Source organism: Girardinichthys multiradiatus, chromosome 6, assembly GCF_021462225.1.
Source record: "Girardinichthys multiradiatus isolate DD_20200921_A chromosome 6, DD_fGirMul_XY1, whole genome shotgun sequence".
In the NCBI taxonomy this organism is placed as follows: Eukaryota; Metazoa; Chordata; class Actinopteri; order Cyprinodontiformes; family Goodeidae; genus Girardinichthys; species Girardinichthys multiradiatus.
This window is the reverse complement of record NC_061799.1, coordinates 4221811-4243265: the sequence shown is the minus strand read 5'-3', so window position 1 is coordinate 4243265 and position 21455 is coordinate 4221811. Positions and strand designations below refer to the sequence as shown.

The following is a 21455-nucleotide window of genomic DNA, read 5'->3' as shown; positions in this document are numbered from 1 at the left end:
AAAACAGGAGGAACCACTGGATAACAATGAAAACCAGAGAGTATATATATACTGAGGTAGGATGGAGAATGGATCAATGAACAATGGGAGCCAATCAGGGGAAATCAGGAGCAGCTGGTGAGAGAGAAAATGCAGGCAACTGAAGGAGGGAGAATAATTAACACAGATGAGCAGAGAATCTAAACAGAATTCAAAATGTACAGGAATCTAAGAATAAGTAAACAATGAGATAAATAACATAAATATCTAACAAAAAATACATCCTCTCCAACACCCTGGCGTAGGCCTTACCAGGGAGGTTGAGGAATGTGATCCCCCTGTAGTTGGAACACACCCTCCAGTCACCCTTCTTATGTAGGAGGACCACCACCCCAGTCTGCCAATCCAAAGGCACTGTCCCCGTCCGCCACGCAATGTTGAAGAGCCATGTCAACCATGACAGCCCCACAACATCCAAAGACTTGAGGTACTCAGGGCGGATCTCATCCAACCCCGAAGCGACTGCCACCGCGGAGCTTTTTAACCACCTCGGTGACTTCAGCCTGGGTGATGAAAGAGTCCAACCCCGAGTCCCCGGCCTCTGTTTCCACCAGGGAATGCGTGATGACAGGATTGAGGAGATCCTCGAAGTATTCCTTCCACCAGCCGATAAAGTCCCCAGTCGAGGTCAGCAGCTCCCCACCCCCACTGTAAACAGTGTTGGCGAAGCACTGCTTCCCCCTCCTGAGGCGCCGGACAGTTTGCCAGAATCGCTTCAAGGCCAACGGTAGACCTTCTCCATGGCTTCACTGAACTCCTCCCAGGTCCGAGATTTTGACTCTGCCACCGCCTGGCCCGCGGCACGCTTGGCCCCACGGTACCCGTCAGCCGCCTCAGGAGTCCCACAAGCCAACCACAGAAGATAGGACTCCTTCTTCAACTTGACAGCGTCCCTTACTGCCGGTGTCCACCACCGGGTTCGGGGATTGCCGCCGCGACAGGCACCGCAGACCTTACGGCCGCAGCTACGGGCAGCAGCATCGACAATAGATGCGGAGAACATTGTCCACTCGGACTGTATGTCTCCAACATCCCTTGGAATCTGGTCAAAGCTCTCCCGGAGGTGAGAGTTGAATACATCCCTGGCCAAGGGGTCCGCCAGACGTTCCCAGCAGACCCTCACTATGCGCTTGGGCCTGCCAAGTCTGTCCGGCTTCACCTCCCCCAGCGGATCCAACTCACCACCAGGTGGTGATCAATGGACAGCTCAGCCCCTCTCTTCACCCGAGTGTCCAAAACATGCGGCCGAAGGTCTGATGATACGACAACAAAGTCGATCATTGACCTCCTGCCTAGGGTATCCTGGTGCATAGTGCACTGATGGACACCCTTATGTTTGAACATGGTGTTCATTATGGACAATCCGTGACTAGCACAGAAGTCCAATAACAAAACACCGCTCGGATTCAGATCAGGGAGGCCATTCCTCCCGATCACGCCTCTCCAGGTGTCACTGTCGTTTCCTACGTGGGCGTTGAAGTCCCCCAGCAGAATAATGGAGTCCCCAGGAGGGGCACTATCTAGCACCCCCGACAGGGACGCCAAGAAGGCCAGGTACTCCGCACTACCACTCGGCCCGTAGGCTGAAATGATAGTCAGAGACCTCTCCCCAACCCAAAGGCACAGAGATGCGACCCTCTCATCCACTGGGAGACGGCTGAGCTGGGGGGCGACAAGCAAACCCACCCCAGCCCGCCGCCTCTCCCCGTGGGCCACTCCAGAGTGGAAGAGAGTCGAGCCCCTCTCGGGGAGATGTGTTCCAGAGCCCACGCTGTGCGTGGAGGCGAGCCCGACTATTTCTAGTCGATATCTCTCGACCTCCCGCACAAGCTCAGGCTCCTTCCCCACCAGCGAGGTGACATTCCACGTCCCTACAGCCAGCCTAAGCATCCGGGGATCGGGCCGCCGGGGTCTCCACCTTCGTCCGCCGCCCAATCCTCTTTGCACCGGTCCCTCACGGTTCCCCCTGCAGGTGGTGGGCCCACTGGGGGATGGTCTCGCGTCTCTCGTTCGGGCTTGGCCCGGCCGGGTCCCGCGAGGAGCAACCCAGCCACCAGGCGCTCTCCGACGAGTCCCGACCCCAGGCCTGGCTCCAGGGTGGGACCCCGGCTCCGAACGTACCGGGCGACGTCACGTGCCTCGATTTTGTAGTCGTCATGAGGGGTTCTTGAACCACTCTTTGTCTGACCCGTCACCTAGAGCCTGTTTGCCATGGGAGACCCTACCAGGGGCATTTAAGCCCCAGACAATATAGCCTCTAGGATCATTCGAGCACTCAGACCCATCCACCAAGTTAAGGTGGCGGTTCAAGGAGGGGCTGCACGGTGCGCAGTTGGTAGCACTGTTGCCTTGCAGCAAGAAGGTCCTGGGTTTGATTCCCGGCCAGGGGTCTTTCTGCATGGAGTTTGCATGTTCTCCCCGTGCATGCGTGGGTTCTCACCGGGTACTCCGGCTTCCTCCCACAGTCCAAAGACATGCCTGTTAGGTTAATTGGTCACTCTAAATTGCCCTTAGATGTATGAATGAGTGTGTGCGTGGTTGTTTGTGTGTTGCCCCGCGATGGACTGGCGACAGAGACCATCTGTGGACAGGGATTCCCCAAAGAGTCTCAACTGGTTTGGGGAATTAACTTTCTCTGAGTCCTACTAACACATCAATATAGTTTGATCTAAACAACTGCATTGTAGCTCTGGCTCTATGTTTAGGGTTATTCCCCTATGGATGGTGAACCTCTCAAGTCTTTTGAAGCATTGAACAGGTTTTCTTCGGGAATGGACCTATTTTTAGCTCCATCCATATTCCCATCAACTTCCCTGTCCCTGCTGAAGAAAGTTTGGTGACACTTGTGCTCTATAGTAGGAATGATGTGTTGAGAGCCTTGTTCACTGTTAGTTTTATACCCCACATATGGCTTACCTTTAAGCCAAGTTACATTTTGCTCTCATGTGACCAGAAAACCTTTCTCTACATGTTTGCAGTGTCCCCTACATGACTTGGCAAACCACAAACAGGACTTTCTGTGGCTTTCTTTCAGCAATGCCTTTCTTCTTGCCAGTCTTCCACAAAGGCTTAGTTTTTTTTTTGAGTGCACAGCGTTCTTGGCTCTTCAGCTTTCCTTTGGAGCTGGCATTGGCACTAGAAACGTCATCATTCTAGGACTGCAACCCCGTCCCCCAAAATCACTTCGGCAGTTATTGACAAAAATGCTAAAAGCAAGTTAATTAGGTTTAGGTAAGACAACTGAGTCCCTGATATGTTTTGTGGAAGTGTTTCACTCAATGATATTGATGCACTATAATTTTTTTTCAGATTTGATTCCATTTCCCCTTTTGTTGTGCAGATTCTCCCACCTGCGTTTTGGATCTCTGTAGTTCCTCCAGAGTTATTATGGGCCTCTTGGCTGCCTTTTATGATTGATACTTGTATCCAACGTTCTACCTGACCTGTCTGCTGTTGTTCTTTGGTCTACTTGATATTGTTTCGACTCATTTTCACTAACAAACCTCTAAGCCCTTCACTAAACTACTTAGTTTATACTAAAATGAATGAGATACAGGGGAAGTTACTAATTAGCTGACTTCTGGAGGCAACATGGTGCGCTCAATTTTTTTTAAGGGGTATCAGAATAAAAGGAGTTGAATATAAATGCATGCTGCTCTTTTTAGCGTGGATTTGTAAAAAAAAAAATGTGTTCAACTTCACAATTATCCTCTACTTTGTGTTGGTTTTATAACTTCAAGTCCTAATAAATAGACATGTCTGGGGCTGTAGGGAGACAAAATGAGAAAAAATTCAAACAGTATGTTTGATGCAATATGTTTTGAAGGCACTGTATATCTCACCCTTGATGCAATCTCAGATCTGTGTACATACATATAACCCAATGAGCAAGTTTGCAGGATTTTATTTAAAGTTAATTGTAGCTGGTTTTGTGGTGCTTTCTAAAGGCTGACTCCATGGCTTTAAGTGTTTTTCTTCTTATCTGGGACAGAGGAGCCCCACCAGCAGCTGGCTATGGAGACTCTTGATGAGCTGGACTGGTGTCTGGAACAACTAGAGACGCTGAAAACTCGACACTCTGTCAGCGAGATGGCTTCTAACAAGGTTTGTTAACAGAATTTCTAACACACTACTAACAGCCTACAGAGGAGGACAGCCTAACACACTAAACATAGATACCTGTCAGGAGGTTAAAGAGAGTTGGGTCTAATTTATTCATGCAGCTAGATGTAGTGCAGACATTCTCTAAAGGATCTCACGAAACATGTCCATCTTCATTTCGTTTCGTCGTTTTCCTCTTCATCCGCGATGGGGTTGCAGAAGCAGCAGATTCAGCAGACACCTCCTCCAGCTCCTCCGGGGGGAGCCCAAGGCGTTCCCAGGCCAGCCGAGAGACATAGGCCCTCCCCCGTGTCCTGGGCCGTCCCCTGGGCCTCCTCCCGGTGGGACCTGCCTGGAACACCTCCCGAGGAAGGCGTCTAGGAGGCATCCGGTATAGAAGCACAAAGCCACCTCAACTGGCTCCTCTCGATGTGGAGGAGCAGCGGCTCTACTCCAAGCCCCTCCCGGATAGCTCCTCACCCTATCTCTAAGGGAGTGCTCAGCCAATCTACGGAGGAAGCTCATTTCAGCTGCTTGTATCCAGAATCTCTTTGTTTCGGTCATGACCCAAAGTTCATGGCCATAGGTTAGGGTAGGAACGTAGACCAACCAGTAAATTGAGAGCTTTGTTTTTCGGCTCAGCTCTCTCTTCACCACAGCTGACTGGCACAGCGCCCCCATTACTGCAGCAGCCGCACCAATCCGTCTGTCGATCTCCCGCTCCATTCTCCCCTCACTTGTGAACAAGACCTCAAGATATTTGAACTCCTCCACTTGAGGCAGGAACTCACCTCCAAGCTGTAGAGGACAAGCCACCCTTTTCCGGTCGAGAACCATGGCCTTGGAGGAGCTGATCTTCATCCCAGCCGCTTCACACTCGGCTGCGAAAGGCCCCAGTGCATGCTGTAGGTCTTGGCTAGATGGGGCCAGCAGGACCACGTCACCTGCAAAAAGAAGAGATGAAATCCACTGGTCTCCATACCAGACCCCCTCCGGCCCTTAACTGCGCCTAGAAATCCTGTCCATAAAAGTTATGAGTAGGACCGGTGACAAAGGGCAGCCCTGCCGGAGTCCAACATGCAGCGGGAACAGGTCCGACTTAGTGCCGGCAATGCGGACCAAACTCCTGCTCCACTTGTACAGAGACCAGATGGCCCCTAATAAAGGGCCCCCGACTCCATACTCCTGGAGCACCCCCCACAGGGGCACCATGAGGGACACAGTCGAATGCCTTCCTTAGGTCCACAAAACACATGTGGACTGGTTGTACAAACTCCCATGAACCCTAAAGGGTGTAGAGCTGGTCCAGTGTTCCACGGCCGGGATGAAAACCACACTGCTCCTCCTGATGCCAAGGTTCGGCCGGACTCTCCTCTCCAATACGTTGGCGTAGGCCTTACCAGGGAGGACGAGGAGTGTGATACCCCTATGGTTGGAACACACCCTCTGGTCACCTTTTTATGAAGGGGGACCACCATCCCGGTCTGCCAGTCCAGAGGCACTTTCCCCGACCACCACGCAATGTTGAAGAGCCATGTCAACCATGACAGCCCCACAACATCCAGAGACTTGAGGTAATCAGGGTGGATCTCATCCACCCCTGAAGCCCTGGCACCGTGGAGCTTTTTAACCACCTCTGTGACTTCATCCTGGTTGATGAAAATCAAACCCTAAGTCCCCAGCCTCTGCTTCCACCAGGGAATGCGTGATGCAGGATTGAGGAGATCCTCGAAGTACTCCTTCCACCGCCCGATAATGTCCCCTGTCGAGGTCAGCAGCTCCCCACCCACACTGTAAACATTGCTGGGAAAGCACTGCTTCCCCCTCCTTAGGTGCCAGACGGTTTGCAAGAATAGCTTTGAGGCCAACTGGTAGTCCTTCTCCATGGCCTCACCAAACTCCTCCCAGGCCCGGGTTTTGTCTCTGCCACAGCCTGAGCCGTGGCACGCATGACCTCATGGTACCCGTCAGCCACCTCAGGAGTCCCACGAGCCGACCACAGCCGATAGGACTCCTTCTTCAGCTTGACAGCATCCCTTACTGCCGACGTTCACCACCAGGTTTGGAGATTGCAGCCGCAACAGGCACTGCAGACCTTACGGCCACAGCTACGGGCAGCAACATCGACAATAGATGCGGAGAACACAGTCCACTCGGACTCTATGTCTCCAACATCCACCGGAATCTGGTCAAAGCTCTCCCAGAGGTGGGAGTTGAATACATCCCTGGCCGAGGGCTCTGCCAGACATTCCCAGCAGACCCTCACTATGCGCTTGGGTCTGTCAAGTCTGTCCGGCTTTCTCCTCTTCCAGCGGAGTGGATAGCTCAGCCTCTCTTCACCCGAGTGTCCAAAACATGAGGCTGAAGTTCTGAAGACACGACAACAAAGTCAATCATCGACCTCCTGCCTAGGGTGTCCTGGTGCCAAGTGAACTGATGAAAACCTCTTTGCTTGAATATGGTGTTCATTATGGACAATCCGTTACTAGCACAGAAATCCAAAAATAATGAAAACACCACTCGGATTCAGATCGGGGAGGCCATTCCTCCCAATTACGCCTCTCCAGGTGTCCCAAGTCCCCCAGCAGAATAATGGAGTCCTCGGGAGGGGCACTATGCAGTACCCCCGACAGGGACGCCAAGAAGGCTGGATACTCGGCTCTACCGCTCACCCCGTGGGCCTAAACAACAATCAGAGAGTCTAGCCTCTCTTGAGGAGATGGGTCCCAGAGCCCACTTTGTGCGTGGTGGTGAGCTCGACTATTTCTAGTCAATATCTCTCGACCTCCCATACAAGCTCAGGCTCCTTCCCCCCCAGCGGGGTTGACATTCCACATCCCTAGAGCCATCCTCGATCTGGAGATCGGCCCACCGAGGTTTCCACCTTCATCTACTGCCTAATCTTCTTTGCACCAGTCCCTCATGGTTCCCCGTGCAGGTGGTGGGCCCACTGGTGGATGGCCTCGCGTCTCTCATTCGGGCTTGGCCCAGCCAGGTCCCGCAAGGAGCAACCCGGCCACCAGGCGCTCTCCGAGGAGTCCCGACCCCAGGCCTGGCTCCAGGGTGGGATCCCGGCTCCGCCGTACCGGGCAACGTCACGTGCCTCGATAGTGTGGTCCTCATAAGGGTGTCTTGTTCATGTCCATCTTGTTATAAAATAATCAGATTCCAGCAATGGATTATAGTGAGGTAGTTTCAGAGCAACTCTTGCCTTATTAAAAAGTCCTGAAATTCTCTCAAAGTGCTTCTGTCTCATTTTATCTGACAAACTAAACTGGATTGTAGGTTAAACTCTATTGAGCTTTAGACAGATGAGACTAAACCACAAAAATCAAGACACAAAATCAACCTTTTGGTATGCTACATGTGTCCCCAGACCTACAGAAAACTAAGCAGAAGAGAAGAGAGCATGAGAAAGAATCCAGGATAATCTGGAGAGATTGCACAAAGAGGAATGCCAAATATCCCCGTGCTAAATGTAAGCAAAGCCTATAGAAGAAGCCTACGGGCTGTGCTGTTTTCAAAAAAAGTTTTATAGTATTGACACCAAGGATACTAATAATTGTGCCGGTGATCATACGGATCATTTCTTTTTGTAGGATTTCCTCCCCACTGAATAAACGTACTCAAATTGTAGGCTGGATGTTCCTAAACTTTCCACTGTGAAATTATGGTACTGTAATAAAACATTTTGGTTTAGTTTTAGGCTTTGTACACGTCTTTTAATAGGAATTCTAACTATGTCCTACTCTACATAAACAGGCTGTTTTCTCTGTAATGCCACTGGAACTGCTTATATTTCAAGAATATGGTCTTGTCTTGGTGCAGATTTCTGAACCTATCTCCTACATCAGGTTTACTAGTAAGGATTTGACAAATGACGGCTTATAAAGACCCCCTTTACCTCACCTCACGTGCACAAAAATCTGCATGAAAAGTAAGAGCTGTGAATGAAATAGCATCGCTCCAGCTCATGTATTCCTCTCATCCACCATGTTCCTCTCAGACTGCTGCTCTCCTGGGACTCCTTGATCAGGCATCCTTCACACCACTCCCATTTAACGCATATTAAAGCTCTCCTGGGACTCCTTGATCAGGCATCCTTCACACCACTCCCATTTAACGCATATTAAAGCTCTCCTGGGACTCCTTGATCAGGCATCCTTCACACCACTCCCATTTAACGCATATTAAAGCATGCTTCTCCACACACTTCACTTTTCTTTGTACATGCTTACTAGAGCTGAAAGAGTTAATCGGATTAATCCGATTAATCGATTGTTATAATCGTCTACTGATTTAGAAATCGAATAATTGTTAACTAGAGTATACAGACTCTAAAACATGCCATTTGCTGAAATAACAACCAATTCGGAACAGTAATTAATCCAAGACTGTACAAAAAATATTTCCATTTTGCATTTAAGATGAAAATCTTTCTTTGTCTGTAAATTTGCTTTATCCAGAGCAACCAGAACCAGCTTCACCTGGTTCAAATTTTGTAACAAATCTCGTATCTGACTGATTGATAACTAAGTAAGCATATTTCTATGGTGCATGGTGTCTTATTTGTATTCCATGCTGTTTCGGTAATACTCTTCTTTGTATTCCTTTAATGTCTTCTCTTTCTATCTTCTTTAAACTTTGTGCACATGGCGCATCTAACAATCCCTGCTTTTATCTGCCGTGCCTACTCTGTGCTTCTCCACTCCAATGACAACCCTGATTTCCTAACTGTAGCTGTAGTTGCTGCCTGATTGGCTGCTATTCTTAGACTTTTTTTCCTTTTTTTGAAGGAGGCGGACACTGGAGTAGCTCTTGCCTCTGTTTACATACATAGTGAGCAGGCAGCAACAGTGTAAATTAGAAGGGATCGGGGAAGCATGGCACAGCGATTTTTCTGCCTCACATCCTTTTGCATTGCCTTAACTGCTTCTCCATCCTTTTGTTCTGCCATGGACCACTTTTACATCTGCAAGGCTGCTCGTAGAAAGGCCAAACTAATTGGTGGACTCTTTAATTGAATTAGATTTAAGAAGGATGCTGTGCTGATCAGAAGAACAAGGAAAGTCTTGTCTTTCATTCCTTTTTGATTTTTCTGACTGCTATGAGTATCTTTGTGCTGAAATGCCAGAAGTGAGTTGTTTTCTCTGTGCGCCGTGGATGTTCGCTCAGGTGAGAAGAGGCTGGTCTCACCCCTTCAACTTGGCTGAGACTGGACCAGGGTTTAGTGTTACCTGTCTAGAGTCTGAGAAGACACAAGCACCTAGTGGATGAAACATGAGAGAAGATCTTCTTCCCCCATTTGCTACGCATATATGATCATATTTACCTATAGGTTGTTTGCATGCCTAAAGAGTAGTTTTCCACCAAAGTTTCGTTTCGATTTGTGACTTCTAGCTTCTAACTGAACCAACTTTTTGTGTTCTGTTTGATCAGCCTCATGCATTCTTCTTTTATTTGTTTTCAGTTCAAGAGAATGCTGAACCGGGAGCTCAGTCAGCTTTCAGAGACCAGCCGCTCGGGGAACCAGGTGTCTGAGTTCATCTCCAGCACCTTTCTCGGTAAATGGCTCCTCTATTTACGGCGCTCCAAGTAGATGTGCAGGTACAGTGCAGTTCAAAAGTATTCATAGTCCTTGAACCTTTTTACATTTGTCACATTACAGCCACAAACTTCAGCATATTTTATTGGGATTTTATGTAATACAACAATACTTAGTAGTGCATAAATGTGAAGATTAAAGAAAGGCAGCTACAGATGAGGGAGAGGTGGACCTGGAGGTATACACCTCCTCTGTCCATAGGCTTCATCTTCAAGTGTGCTGGTGATATCACCACCACCAGGACAGTAACCTGCTATCCGAACCAGAAACCCTGGCCGAATGCTGAGGTGAGAGCTCTGCTGAAAGGTAGGGATGCTGCGTTCAGGCAGGGGAGGCTTTAGCACCCAGGGGCGTGAGAAAGGGAATGACTGCAGGTATCACGAGGGCCAAAGCCACATAGCCCAGAAAATTCAGGGTCACTTTACCACCAACGATCCCTGGCTCCTCCTTGCCAGATGCACTGAACAGGTTCTATGCCCGCTTTGAGGACCTTGACACCCACTCAGCACCAGATTTACATCACCACCTGGTGACATGCCCCTCAGTGTGACCACAGCAGACGTGAGGAAGACCCTCCAGGGAATCAACCCCTGTAAGGCTACAGGCCCCGACAACATCCTAGGGTGGGTACTGAGGAACTACGCACATCAGCTGTCAGATGTGTTGGCGGACATCTTCAACACCTCATTGTCACTGGCATCTGTCCCCACCTGCTTAAAGACTGCTACTATTGTCCCCATCCCCAAATGTTCCACAGTGGCATGCCTAAATGACTACCGACCTGTAGCCCTAACCCCGGTAGTCATGAAGTGCTTCGAGAGGCTGGTCATGACTAATATGAAGGACTCCATCAACGTCACTGTGAACCCCCATCAATACACCTACAGGAAGAACTGCTCCACTGACAATGCCATCTCATCGGTGGTCCACACAGCCCTCACCCATCTGGAACAGTCACTCCTATGCTTGTCTCTTCTTCCTGGATTTCTCTTCAGCCATCATCCCACAGACCCTCGTGCAGAAGCTCTCATCTCTTGGACTCCCACATTGGGGAACTGGGCCCTGGGCGGCTAAGGAACATTCAAAGCAAGACCACCAGGCCCAGAAACAGCTTCTTCTCTGAAGCTGTCAGACTGCTGAACTCGAGCTGCACTCTGTAGACTCTCTCACTGCCCACTGACCTGCACTAAACACTTCACCCACCAAAGGTGCAATATTTCACTCAGTCACTATTTACCTATGTATATTGTTTTTGCTCTTTGCTGCATATATTTTACTCTATTACTATATTTTGTCTTTTTATTGTTATACTTAGCTTTGCATGTTATACTTGGTTTTCTTTTACTTAGGTATTAGGCTTCTTAACTGGGACCTGAGTCTGAGTTCTGTACCTTAACATGTAAGTGTGAGGTAATATGACAATAAAAGTTCCCTAAGTCCTTGAATCGCTGAAAATAATACATTGTTTTTAAATCTGCCCATTTGGGTCAATACTTCATAGAACCAGAGATGGACTCAAATCTTTTGCTCATTCTTCTTTGCAAAGTAGCTCAAGCGCTGTCAAACTGGAAGAAGGACATCTGTGAACATCAATTTTCAAGCTACAGATTCTCATTTGAACTTAGGCCTGGACTTTGACTGGGTCATTCCAATATACTGTAGGTCTAGCCGTATGTTTTGGATCATTGTACTGCTGGAAGTTAAACTTTCACCCCAGTTTCAAGGCTTTTGCAGCCTCTAACAGATTTTCATTTTGGTTCACACTGTTTTTAGCTCCCTCCATTTTGCCATCAAATCTGACCAACCTCCTTGTCCCCATAGCATCATGCTGCCACCAGCATTAAGGAGGGAGAGGTGTGTTCAGGGTGATGTGCAGTGTTGGTTTTACACTGCCTATATTGTTTTGCAGGTATTCAAAAAAGTTACATACATACTGTTTTCTAATCTAACCTTGCTTTAAACATCTACACGATGTTCTCCCAGACCTGTGAGCCTTGGTCTCCATGATACTGTTTGCTCCCTAATGTTCTCTAACAAACCTCTGAGGCCTTCACAGAACAGTTGCTTTTATACTGAGATTAAAGTAAGTGTCTTCTGAACGTAAATGGTTTCACTAGATTTTATTTCGGGGTATTAGAGTAAAGGGCTTGCTACATATGCCGCACCAAACTGTATATTTTTGTTATACCTCTTTACAGTTATGTGTTTATTTGTGTTGTTTTATCAGATAATATTCTATTTAAATACGTTGAAGTTTGTGGTTGTAATGTGACAAAATCTGAAAAGGTTTAAGTTATATGAATTCTTTTGTAAGGCACTGTGACTGTTTATTTTTATTTTTATTTTTTTTGACGTGATTACTGAGAAATCAGAGTTAACTGTTTGTCCGACCTATTCTAATAGAGAAGCCACATGACATGGACATCATGTCTCCTCCTACCAAGGAGAAAGACAAAAAAAAGCGTCCCATGTCCCAGATTAGTGGCGTCAAGAAGGCCACCCACAGTCTTGCCCCCTCCACCATACCTCGGTTTGGGGTCAACACCAGCCAGGAAGAGCTCCTCGCAAAGGTACATGGACAAGTTCGTCACTTATTTGTTTTCCTATAAACATGAGGAAATACACTGAACCTTAGATATTGTATGTTATTTATTAAACGCATGTTTATACCCTGGTAGGAGCTTGAAGACATTGATAGATGGGGTATTGACATCTTCAAAGTAGCAGAGTACTCTGGGAATCGCCCACTGACAGTCACAATGTACACAATCTTTCAGGTACCCTGTTAGAACCATGGTTATGGCAAAACAATAATACATCAAATTATGACATGGTGGACTAAATGAATGAAACATCTTTCAAGTTTTAACAAATAACTGGTGTCTTTATCTCCATTGAGCCAGTGTCTGCTTTGTTTTGCTTCTGCAGGAACGTGATTTGCTGAAAACCTTCAAGATTCCTGTGGACCATTTTATTAACTTCATGATGACACTGGAGGATCATTACCACTCTGATGTGGCTTACCATAACAACATCCACGCTGCAGATGTGGTGCAGTCCACGCATGTGCTTCTTTCTACACCTGCTCTGGAGGTAGCTGCACATAAATGTCTTACAATGAACAAACCTGAGCAGTAGGATCTGTCAAAGTCTTGTTTCACCCATAACTAATGCATGCTGATTGTCCTCTTTTTTGGGTTTCTAAGGCCGTATTTACTGATCTGGAGATCTTGGCTGCGCTGTTTGCAAGCTCCATTCATGATGTAGATCACCCTGGAGTTTCCAACCAGTTTCTCATCAACACCAGTGAGTTTACATTGTTTCACAAGGATTGTGTAAGCTTGATTTGGTTCTGTAAATGGACAAGGTGCAGAACATGCTATGTTACACATCAATATGGTTCACTTTGATGTCTCCTGTAGACTCAGAGCTGGCCCTGATGTACAATGACTTGTCCGTTCTGGAGAATCATCACCTGGCTGTGGGATTTAAGCTTCTACAGGAAGATAATTGTGACGTCTTTCAGAACCTGAGTAAAAAACAGAGACAGTCTCTGCGTAAAATGGTTATCGACATGGTAATCCCAAAGAGTCAACCCTGCTCAGTTTCACTGCTGCCTTTTTACTGAGTTTCACCCATCAGCTGTAATCTAATCTGACCGATGCTCTTGCAGGTGCTGGCCACTGACATGTCTAAACACATGAACCTATTAGCAGACTTAAAAACCATGGTGGAGACAAAAAAAGTAACCAGTCTGGGTGTCCTCCTCTTGGACAACTATTCAGATCGCATACAGGTGAGAAATTGTGTCTTACAACAGAATTGAAAAAAATAGAATGAAAAAAAGAAAAGCAGAATGTGTGAATTTACAGGTCCTTCCAAATAATTCATGCCCCTATTTTGTCACTCTGTAAATACAATGTGTTCTACTATGATTTTGTGTGATATAACGACACAAAAGCGTCCGTGATGTCAAATTGAAATGTAATGTATAATTTTCTGTCCACTTTACAATTATGCACTGATTTGTGTTGGTCTGTCCCAGAAAATCCCAATAAAATCCATGGGAGTTAGTGCTTGTAATGTCACAAAATAGTTAAAGAGTTTTGAATACTTCTGTAACAAACTGTATTTATTAAATCTTCTGCTAACTTCTTAATGCAGGTTCTTCAGAACATGGTCCACTGTGCTGACCTGAGCAACCCGACCAAACCTCTTGAGCTGTACCGTAATTGGACTGATCGCATCATGGTGGAGTTTTTCACTCAGGGGGACAGGGAGAGAGACAAAGGAATGGAGATAAGCCCCATGTGTGACAAGCACAATGCTTCCATAGAGAAGAACCAGGTATGAAGACATACTCCAGGTAGTAAAGAAAAGCATGTTAGGACACTTGGCTGTGCAGAAAACTGACAGCATTTGACTGTTCTTTTTCAGGTGGGCTTCATTGACTACGTTGTTCATCCACTCTGGGAGACGTGGGCTGATCTGGTGCATCCTGATGCTCAGGAGATCTTGGACACGCTGGAGGACAACAGAGAGTGGTATCAGAGCATGATTCCTCGAAGCCCATCGCCCAGCACAGATGGGCATGAAGAAAGGGGCTCTCTGGAGGAAGCTTCAGCACCCAGCGGAGGCCCGAGCTCCACTACGGCTGAGAAGTTCCAGTTCGTGCTGACCTTAGAAGAAGAGGGTGAGTCTGACACAAATAGCTCACCTGAAGAAGAGAAGGGCAGCAGGAGCAAAGCCAAACACAGTGGTGCATTTGATTCAGGATCTGTCACAACTCGACGGCTTAACAAAATTCTCACCGGTGACTCAGGTAGGACATTTTCTTTGGACTCTGAGAAGGATATGGCAGAAGACAGAGAAACCGACCAAGAAGGCCTCTCTGAGGTCCCACGTTTCAGACTTGGCACATAGCACCAGCCACAGCTGTTTCCCCTCAGACTATCTTTGTTTCATTCAGATTTATGTCAGTGCCTTGTCCTCTGTCACTGTTCTTCCCTCACTTCAAATGGACACCATCCTTCTTTGGGTTTCCTCAAACACAGTGACAGTAAGACTCAAGCTGGATCTACTGTCCAGATAGATGTGAGGAGGATGAGGAGGGTCTGCAGCTTTACACAATGGTCACTTGCACTGAAAAAGACTGACAGGTTTGAAAACCGTTCCATGAAAGACACAGAAACACTTTCGTACCTGTCTGCAGTGTTCTTTGTTTTCATTTAATGAAGACAAGAAGTAAAAAATGTGTCTTCTGAGGATTTGTGATGAAACTGAGAAAGTGATGATTCACTGTAAAAGGTCTTTTCAGACTTCTTGTCATGCAGATTTTGAAGACAGCAGCATTCTGGTTGATTTTTTCAGGATGTTATAGTTTTTCTTATCTTTATTTATACACAAAATGAAGAGTAGGTCCTAACAGAACACAGATGAGTGAAGTTATTGGAATAAATGGACATGTAGGCAGACTAATATGTGGAATATGATATGCGGAAAACTAAAAGTAGCAAATGTTTGGACTGACTACTTTACTGTTACTATACTGGTACACCAATACTTGTTTTTGCTCGTGATGCACAGTGCTGTCTTTTGTGTTCAGCAGACAGGTATGATGTTAATTATGCTTTTTTTCTTTTTTATAATCCTAAACTTGGACATTTTCATCGAGAATTAAGAAAACTAAGCCAGCCTTAGCGCATTCCTGAGCTGTTGAGGAATTACATCCAAAGTTCAGGGAGAGCAGGTGCTGCCTCCTAGTGTCTAAAAATGGAAATAATTGTCTTTGCGGAGGCAAGGTTTTGCATTCAAAATGTATCATTTTCTTTTTTTTTTAAATTTATTTTATTTCGCTCCTATTTTCCTATTCGAATATAGAATTTTGCATCTTTTATGTTTGGATGAAATTGTACCTGTTTTCCCATTTGTTTAGTTTTTTTTTTACTCTGACAAGCACTGATAATGATTTTTAAGGGCTTACGCCAAAACAGGAGAATTCTGACATCTGTTTGTGACAAAAAGCGATCAGCACGAATGTCATGCGGAAACTACAAAAATGTGACCAGCTTTGAACACTTTTAGCACTACATTTAAGTCTATTTTAGTCACCGGCATCTGCTATGTGTTTTTAAAAGATTCCACAGATAAAATCAATGTAGCTGTAAAAATCCAGCGGGGTACCAATAGAGAGTTGCCTATGCCACATTTTTACTCTTTTTTTCCCCTCACAGATCAATATTTTGCTCTTTGGAGGGAAACAGTCAATGACACTAAACAAGTGCCAAGCAAGCATGACACAAGCAGCACTGTAATTTCCATTTTGCCACCGGCTACTTTCCATCAGCAGCTGATAAAGCTGGTTGATTGTACCGCTCTGTGTGCCAACCGGACTTTGGTGTCTGTGGTTATGTTTTTCTAACTTATATTCAGATCACTGAATCTGCTATTGTCTTATAACAGTCATTTTATTTTGTGATGGAGGGATTGGGTTGACTATTTTGATTTTTTTATGTTAAACCAGATGCACTTTGAATGGTACTTTTACAGTTCTGCACTTCCAGTGCACTTAAACATGTATACCATGACTGTGTTATTGTTTTCTCAGTTGGTGGTTTAATTGCAAGGGCTGGACCACTACAGGTGTTAGTGTTGATGTCGCAGGGACTTCATTGAAATGTGTAACATTGGCTAAAAGATTCAAATCACAAAAATAGTTTATTATGTATTACTTAAAAATTAGCACTGTGTTACATTTGTTTTATTTTATTACCATTACAATTGTAAGTTATGTTTTAATGTGTGAATAAGCTACACATTTCTATTGAAGCCTTATTTTATTTGATATTTTAGTTTTCTGGGTAAATTTATTCTCTGTCTGCAAATCCTAAACCACACCAAACCCTCCAACTTCAAGGGTGCCTTCAACAGTAAGGAATATTTAATCCCATTTTAACCAGCACAACAATATGCAATAACTTAGCCTGTCTTCTACCTAAATGATTTTGTATTTTCCTCACAGAGATCTATGTGCAATGTATTTTTTTCTGTGCTATCTGTTAGCACGATGAGACAAATGGACAGTGCCTTACTTAAGGCTTATGTGCGTTGAATAAGACAAACTGTGACTATTACTCAGATTTTCTTTTCTTTTGTTTCTTTAAAATCTGCTAATAATATAACTTATTTGCAACATCTTAGCTTTTTCTGCAGATGTAACTGAGTGACAGATTATCTCCTGTGTTTTCTGAAGCTTCTCAGTCCCATTTTTCTGTTTTCCCTGTGCTCACCCTATGGTTCATGAAGACCATGCAGTTTTTGTGCTAATTAGAGACCTCAGTTCATATTAAAGGCAGAAACATATAGTTGTCTTTGACCTGTGTTTATGCACAGATCAGAACTGATATGATGTAATGCTGCAGCTTTGACAATCCAGACTCTACTGTTTAACTCTGGGTGTGTTTCTCCTCTAAATTTTAAACTACAACTTCCCAATAAACAAAAAAAAAACTCTTCAATGACATGCTCTTCGCATTTTTTCTTTTTGTCAAAATATTTGAACATAGATATATGGGTAAATGCATAAATAAAGCATGACATTATGACTACCTCACAAATAGCATGTTGGTCCCAGTTTTGCTTCCAAAACAGCACTGGTCCATTGAGGCATGGACCCCACTTCTGTAAATTGTAAGGATGGGGCCTCCATGAAGTTACATCCTACAGATGGACTGGATCGTGATCTGGGGAATTCAGAGGCTATGTCCACACCTCAAATGCATTTTGTGCAGATTATTTTTGATAAAACAGGCCACAGCCTGTGTACAAGATCTGCAACAATCCATATGTAGGGGATATGAGACAAAGCAACAGCAGCATGGGGGACAGGGCCCAAGGTTTCCCAGCAGAACATTCCCTACAACATCCCACTGCCTCTTCCAGCTTTTCCTATTGCAAATCTTACTGCTATGTGTTTACCAGCAAAGTGCTGTACATGCACTCAGCCATCCATGATGTGTAAATGAAAATAATTAGGCAAGGCCATCTTTTTCCATTGCTTTGTGGTCCAGTTCCTTAGTTAATGTTTCTGGCAATGGACAGTGGTCACTGGATTGGGTTGCACAAGCCATTACATCAGTGAGCCTTGGCCTGTGAAACTGTCACCAGTTCACCTCTGTCACTTCCCTAGACCACTTTATAAAACCAGTGCAAACTGAGAGCATGAATAGAGATTCTTAACCCATTTAGCTTTACATTTATGATGTTTAAGTTTACTGGCACAAAAATCTTCAGCTAAACATCTGCTTTGGATTTTTAAGTAGTTGATAGAAAAAAAAAGGGAGAAGAAAATGTTGTAATGTTTAGTTACACGGAACAGTTCTCTTCCCTGTTTCCCTGTTGTGGGGATATGGATCTTGGACTTCCCTGTTTGTTTCATTAAATAAAGGCCAAAACTGAGGACTCATATTTGGTGAAGTGGAGTAATCCTTGGACAAGAGTCATAAAGACATGACTTTGTGACGTATCCTTGTTGATATGTTAGTGCCAAAACTACTTAATCCTTGGAACTGATTCTTGGCTAGTATTTAAAGAAAATAACTGATGGCATTCACATGTATGAGCGCGGTCAATTGCATCAAGATGGAGGGTATTTTGTTACCCTAACCTATGGTGGCTGCGCTCGCCTCTAAGGGCTGTTTGCTGTCTGGGGTCAGGAGAGGGAGCGGGCCTTCTGGTCGGGATCTGGGCTGGGGTTCGGGTCTTAGGGGGTTGTCTGGTGCTAGGTTAGGCTTTTTGGCCCTCTCAGGATCGTTTGGATTGCCTTCGATCTTGGTCCCTGACTTCTGTGCCCGGTCCATCGGTTGGGCTGGCGCCGGGCTCCGACGAGGGGATCTTGGCCGGGCGGTGTGCAGTGTTGATTGAGATGTGGCTTTGCTTTGGTGGAGGGGCTGGCCAGCCTGCAAGGTGTGCCGTAGGGGAGGGTGGGTGGCCGGGATCTTGGGGTACCTCCGGGGTTTGGGTGTGGGGTTGGCAGGGTGACCGGTCCTCCAATGCTGCCTTCTGTGGCTCTTGCCCCTGGCCAGGCGCAGGGCTACGGTTGGCGGTTGGGTGGGTGGGGTGTCTTATGCCTGCACTGGGGCAGCTGGTGGGATGTGGTTGGCCTGGAGTGGTTGGCCTACCCGGCCATGTTACTCGGCTGATGCATGTTTCCCTCTCACGAAGTGATTGCGCTGGCCGAATGTTTAGGCAGGATTGGCGATGTGCTGCTGTGCTGGCTGTTGTGTCCGGGGGGGGATCGAGGCGGCGGGCTAGAGGGTGGCGTGGGGGGCTTCAGCGTGTGGGGTGGAGGGGTTGTGTCCTCTTCTTGGATGTGGTGTCACCAGCATCTGGATCGGCTGAGCGGCAATGGTAGAGCTGAGCTGGATAATGTTTCTACCTGGGCTATCATTGGAGTGGCAGTGATGTGGTGTGTCTGTGTGGGTGCGGGGACGTGGTAGGGGACGAAAGTGAGTGCTTTCTGCTGGCCGGGGACCTCTTGCCAGGGGAGTTTGTCCCATCTTGATGTACGGTTAGGGGTTCCATTGTGAGCTCGGTGCTCGACGGTGTCTGCCCTGTTGTACCTGTGGGTAGGGACAGGGGTGGCGTTGCGCGGGGCCCTTGCCTTGCTGTCGCGGCGTGCTGTGTGGTTGGGGCAGGATGCGGCGGGGGTGCTTGGAGTGGGGCTGTGTCGGGAGCTTGTGCTGTGTGGGTGTTCTTCGTCGGCTTTTCGGGGATGAAACTCACCTGCGGGGGTGTGCCCATGTGCTGTGGGGAGGGGATTCATGACGTTCGGGTTCGGGTATGTGTTCGATATCTGTGTCCTGTTTGGGGGTGGCCCTGTGGGGAAATTCAGGTCGGGGTTCATTGGGGGTGGGAGGCTCATGGGGTTGGAATCGGAATTCATTGGGGGTTGGGACTATTTTATTGTGTGGCGGCTCTGGTTGGCTGGCTGGTTTGACTGGGCCGGGGGTCACTCAGGTTCGGGCACAAGCCCGGGCTAGCCTGGACCAGGTTCAGGTGCTGGGGGTTCTGCCTGTCTCCACCCCCGGAGGGAAGGGGACCACCTCCTGGGTCCGGGGACTGGTTGTCCCTAGGGGGTATCGGCACCTAGACCTGGGAGTATAGCGTATGTAGTGGGTGTATGACATCCATTGTTGCTTGTTTTTACTTTGGGTGTGTGGGTGTGAGTGTTTTTATGTGTACGCATGAGGGTGGGAATGCGTGATTGTGACTGTGTGTGCCTGTTTTTTGTGTTAGGTTGGGTCTTGGGCTGCTCCCTCTCTTGGATCAGTTTAGGCCCCCCATCAAATGTGGGGCCTTTTCCCTCCCACCACACTACCTGCCGGTGGTTGGTGTCCCTGCCTGCCGGTGTACTTGTGGTTCTCGGTGTCCGGGGCTGGGTGCTATGGTGTTTGCCTGGACCCCTTGGCTCTGTCGGGCCTCTGCTTGGGGAGTGATAGGTGTAGAAGCAAGCAGGGTGTTATCTTGTATTCTCTCCATCCTTCTTTCTTTCCTCCATTCTATTCTCCTTCTCTCCCCTTTTCCTTTTTGCCCACCCTTTCGTGCTTCTTTTTTTTTTACTTTTCATTTCTGTCTCAGTGTCCGTAACAACTGAAATAATCCCAAAGCAGTTTCTAATAAAGTTTCTTTTTATGAATATAAAGCAGAGCTTTAAAGCATTAGCTGTAATGCTCCACTTGTGAAAGTAAATCTGTTGGGCTTTTTCTTGAGACTCAGACAGCATTTCTGAGCTCTACTCTGCTTTACAGGACACGGTTAAAAAAAGAAAAAAAAGAAAAAGAAAATAACCGCAATGAACAAACATAAGGAAAAAAACTTTGCCTTGGGAAGTTTTTATTATTTCCTATTAGTAGTTATTTCCTATAAATAGACAGAACAGCAGTAAAGATAGAGATGGTTAATGGAGAACATTGGCAAAATCAGACCTAAATCCTTTAGAATATCCATCTGGGGACTTAGACAAACACATTATGTGAAGAATTTTCATACCAGAAAAGTCAACTGGAACTGCAACTGAAGTTCAGTTCAGTTTATTTAGAAAAATGTGGCAATACATGTTAATGTAACTACGTGAGATTATAGACCCATGGCTAGTTTCCCCACACATGTGGAAATTAACTATAATTCAGAATCCATCATTAAAAGTCAGAGGTTTCGTGACCTCAATTTGCAATACATCAGAGATTCCGAGAAGTCCCCCCAACAGAGTCAGCATTGTTTATCACCTTGTTGAGCTTTTTTAAGTCACTGGCTCTGATGCTGTTACCAGAACATGTTAAGGTAAAAGAGGTTGCACTCTCCACACCAGACCTTTGAAAGATTTGTAGCATCTTTGTGCAAAAATTGAAGGTCCTAAGCTTCCTCGAGAAGTACAGTCTGCTCTGTCCCTTCTGGTAGACGGCTTCACTGTAAAATCTACAGTCCAGTCAGTTGTCTAAGTGAACACGAAGGTATTTCTGCTCCTCCACCACCTCCACTTCTTCTCCCATAAATACAATAGTGTTTGACCTATTCCTGTTTCTCTTGAAATCTACAATAATCTCCTTTGTTTTGTTCACATTCAAGATGAGATGATAGGTTCTACACCATGCCACAAAGCGGTCCAACAGCTCCCTGTATTCAGCTTCTTGTCCATCTCTGATCCACCCCA

The 21455-nt window shown here is 46.4% G+C and overlaps 1 protein-coding gene across 6 annotated transcripts in view; it reads left to right on the top strand.

Annotated features, from left to right (window-relative positions):
* pde4ca (phosphodiesterase 4C, cAMP-specific a) overlaps positions 1 to 17262 on the top strand; it is a 49595-nt gene extending 32333 nt beyond the window's left edge. For all 6 annotated transcript variants that reach the window (XM_047368976.1, XM_047368974.1, XM_047368971.1 and 3 more), the window contains 10 exons: positions 4031 to 4143; positions 9611 to 9704; positions 12149 to 12315; positions 12424 to 12522; positions 12674 to 12838; positions 12952 to 13051; positions 13168 to 13322; positions 13419 to 13541; positions 13910 to 14092; positions 14183 to 17262. In XM_047368976.1, the coding sequence (XP_047224932.1) occupies positions 4031 to 4143; positions 9611 to 9704; positions 12149 to 12315; positions 12424 to 12522; positions 12674 to 12838; positions 12952 to 13051; positions 13168 to 13322; positions 13419 to 13541; positions 13910 to 14092; positions 14183 to 14668 (1685 nt within the window). In that variant the 3' untranslated portion in view covers positions 14669 to 17262. The remainder of the gene's footprint in view (positions 1 to 4030; positions 4144 to 9610; positions 9705 to 12148; positions 12316 to 12423; positions 12523 to 12673; positions 12839 to 12951; positions 13052 to 13167; positions 13323 to 13418; positions 13542 to 13909; positions 14093 to 14182) is intronic.
* The last annotated feature ends 4193 nt before the right edge of the window (positions 17263 to 21455 follow it).